A 3490-nucleotide genomic window follows, 5' to 3' on the forward strand; every position below is an offset into this window, starting at 1 on the left:
GAACAAAATTAGACAAACTTTCTGCTATTTTAAAAATTACATTAAAATGTGAAGCATTTTTTATTAACATGCTTATATTTTTATGTAATCCTGTATTTTTATTGCTTCTAAGTTAATCTGTTTATTGGCACTTAAGTGAGCCACTGCCTAGAATGGGGTTTGTGTCTTTTTATTGTGTATTTCTGTATTGTAATCAACCAACCAAAGTGGACTCCGTCTGTCTGACTTCATAATGAGCTACTTTTATACTCAGGTTTGTTGCCACTAATCTTCATGTAATTCATTGTTCTTCATAATCTAGATTTAACCGATAAACTGAGCAATAGTCTGTTGAAACGACTGTTTTTGTAGTTTCTGATCTCGTCAGCCGAACCTTTCAGATCCAGGAGACGATTCATTTATTCATCTAAAACTGTGACGATTTTTAAAAATATTTTTGTATTCAGTACGTTGTCATTAATCTGAAGATTAAAGGATCATTAATCTGATTTGTGTCTGAGTCGTGTTTTTACACTCATACAGGATGATAATGTGGTAACTCAATGTTTCTTAATAAAAGATGCTTCAACAGTGAACAAAGTGAAAAGTTTGAATTTTTCAACCTGCTTTAATGAAAGATTTGCTTTCATATTTCAACAAATGATGCAAACAATCACAAAGTATTTATATGAATGTTAATATTGGTAATATTAGCTATAACAGCAATAAGAAAAGCAAACCAATGACTTGCAGAGTTAACCACAGACCGACGAGAAGAAGCAACTAAATTAGTGGTCGTGTTAAACTGAGTCGCACGGTTTCGCCTTGCAGGCAGGGGGCGCTGTTTCCTCCTGCTGCCGGTGGAAAACCTTCCCGTCAGGTTGAATCCTCCAGCTGAGCTTCACCTCCTCCGTCACTTCCTGCTCCTCCATCTTCTCCCTCAGCTGAATAAACAGAGTTTAGATTTAACCGACAAACTGAGCAATAGTCTGTTGAAACGACTGTTTTTGTAGTTTGAAAATAAACGCCAGAATCACTGAACTTTAGGAAAAAATTACACATTTTCTGAGTTGGAGTTTTAAACTCAGATGAATTTTGCTGGGAGTTTCTCAGAAACAGGAAGGTTAATAACTCAGTGCTTTTCAAAGTAGGAGCCGCCAGGGGGCGCAGCGGGGGCCTCAGACAGTTAGAGGAAAGAGGAGAAAAAACGTCAAAAAATAATTAAATCTTAAACGTTGCCTCGAAATTTTTTTCTTTTTTCAGTCATTAAAAATAAAAATAAAAAAAGTTAATAAATATAGTTATTTCTGATTGGCTGCCAATCAAATTCATTCAGCTGCTTTGCTCCTGAAGCTAACATAATTAGCAACAAATGGAAATGTTTCTGACAAGGACACTGCTGCCAAAACCAGAGGACTGTGGGAATAAACGAGGAGTTTGATCTGATTAACACGCCTGTCGCAACAACACATTTTGCTGGATGATAAATTGTCCCAGAAGTTATTGTGATAATACATGATAATATTCTTGTTTTAATAATACTATTTTCCAGCAATAAAATTAAAACAGATTCTCAAAAATCAATAAACTTTACATTTTAATAAATATTTAACACTAGAACTGGAAGACATTTTAAAAATCCAAAATATAAACAAAACAACAGAAACAAATAAAGTGAATTATGGAGTCTCTGTAAACAAAACTGTCCTTCAGAAAAAGAAGCTTTTTGAGACAAAAACACTTTTAACAGCCAGAGAGAAAAATAAATCATGCAAATGTTAATTATTGAGTTTGTTTAAACTTATCATGAAATCAGCTGGTCTATTGCTTATTGCAACAGGCCTATTATAAAATATTACTTATTTTCTTATCAAAACATTGGTTGTGATGAAAATGTTTTATCTGGCAGTAATTTGTTTTTTTTTAACTCATGGCCTTCTACAGTCAGATCTGAGGCAGCATTTATGCTAAATGGACGTAGTAATTATTGAATAGTGAATGAAAACATTCTAAAAGTTTAAATTTCTTTGGATACTTTTGGAACTGTTTGTGAACCCCTGGTGGCCTGACCTGCTGCAGGATGGATTCCTGCACCGCGGCGTCATTCAGGTCTGCAGATCCGGCCTCCAGACGAATCTTCAGCGCCCTGGTCGCCGCCGGAACGACGTCTGCAGAGAAACGCAGAAACACCCGATCAGCCCTGCAGGCTGGGATCCTGCAGAGCTGCTGGGAAACTCACCTTCGCTGCAAAGGAAGCTGAAGCTGTCGCTGCAGGACTGCTGGAACCAGCTGCCGCTGGAGGAGTCCATCATCACACAGTCGGTCTGCTCTGTAGTGGCCTGGGCGGCCCAGGGCCAGAAGGAGGCGCTGCTGCCGTCGGACCACACCCAGTCGGACCGGTGCAGACCGATCCAGGCCACCGCTGAGGGGGTCATGCTAAAGGTCTGGAAGTTGAAAGTGGAGTCAGGCAGGAGGGAGGTCATCCTGTAGTTCTTGGTGAAATCTCTGATGGTGGTCAGGTCTGTGTGTGTTTCCCTGCAGTAAGCCTGAGCATCAAACCAGCTCATCTTCTGCTTCACCAGGACGTCACTGTCAGAGGAACCTGAAACATAACAAAACTAAAACTAAACACTTTTTTTTCTTTCATTTAGGAGCATCTACCCAAAAACTTGTCCTGTAGTAAAAGTAACATTTTTGGTTAAAACATGTTTGTTTTTCATTCAGTGGGTTAAGAATCCAAAAATTTTACTCAAGTAAGAGTAGAAGTAAATGTAACTACTCAGTATTTTCCCTGCAGTCAGAGCGACGCAAGTTCAGACGATCAGGAAATCAGGAGAGACTGAAGAGATTCCTTTATAGAGTTCATATCAGAACAGAAAGAAAACTTTAAAACTGCTGATAAAATGTTCTGGATTAAATACAATATTCACTTTATATGAGAAATATTTACGTCAGATGTAAAAAATGCCGTCGGCTGTTTAGTTTTTACCAAACATTGTCACACGGACGTCGCCATGTTGTTTATGCTGCAATGCATTCTGGGTAGATGGTGTATGCTAGGCCCCACTGTGCTACCGTCCAGCCAGAACGGTTACCGTCTCTTCATTTGAGGGGAAATGAAGAAGAGGAGGACCAAACAGAGGAAGAGGAGGGAGTCGGCTGGAGAAGCTGCAGTTTGTGCTGCTGCTAAACTGAACAAAGAGCTGCTTATGGTTAGCATCCAGATCAAACCATTAGCTCAAATTATTACAATAAGGTGTTTGAAGGACTTAAAGACAGCCATTCATTACCTTCCAATTTGTTCTGATTCCACTTAGCACATGCTAATGGTTTTAGCTCTGATATGGAGCTAAATGCATGCTAATGGTTTTAGCTCTAATATGGAGCTAAATGCATGCTAATGGTTTTAGCTCTAATATGGAGCTAAATGCATGCTAATGGTTTTAGCTCTAATATGGAGCTAAATGCATGCTAATGGTGTTAGCTCTAATATGGAGCTAAATGCATGCTA

General features: G+C 38.8%; 1 protein-coding gene across 1 annotated transcript in view; it reads right to left on the reverse strand.

The window, feature by feature from the left end:
- Positions 1 to 589: 589 nt before the first annotated feature.
- The window catches only part of LOC103155273 (macrophage mannose receptor 1-like), a 7003-nt gene continuing 4102 nt past the window's right edge, over positions 590 to 3490 (reverse strand). Inside the window, exons 3-6 of the mRNA XM_016663446.1 lie at positions 2219 to 2581; positions 2050 to 2147; positions 772 to 923; positions 590 to 727 (exon numbers count right to left, since the gene is read on the reverse strand). Of these exons, the coding sequence (XP_016518932.1) occupies positions 780 to 923; positions 2050 to 2147; positions 2219 to 2581 (605 nt within the window). The 3' untranslated portion in view covers positions 590 to 727; positions 772 to 779. The remainder of the gene's footprint in view (positions 728 to 771; positions 924 to 2049; positions 2148 to 2218; positions 2582 to 3490) is intronic.

Source organism: Poecilia formosa, unplaced genomic scaffold (genome assembly GCF_000485575.1).
Source record: "Poecilia formosa unplaced genomic scaffold, Poecilia_formosa-5.1.2 Scaffold420, whole genome shotgun sequence".
Classification (NCBI taxonomy): Eukaryota; Metazoa; Chordata; class Actinopteri; order Cyprinodontiformes; family Poeciliidae; genus Poecilia; species Poecilia formosa.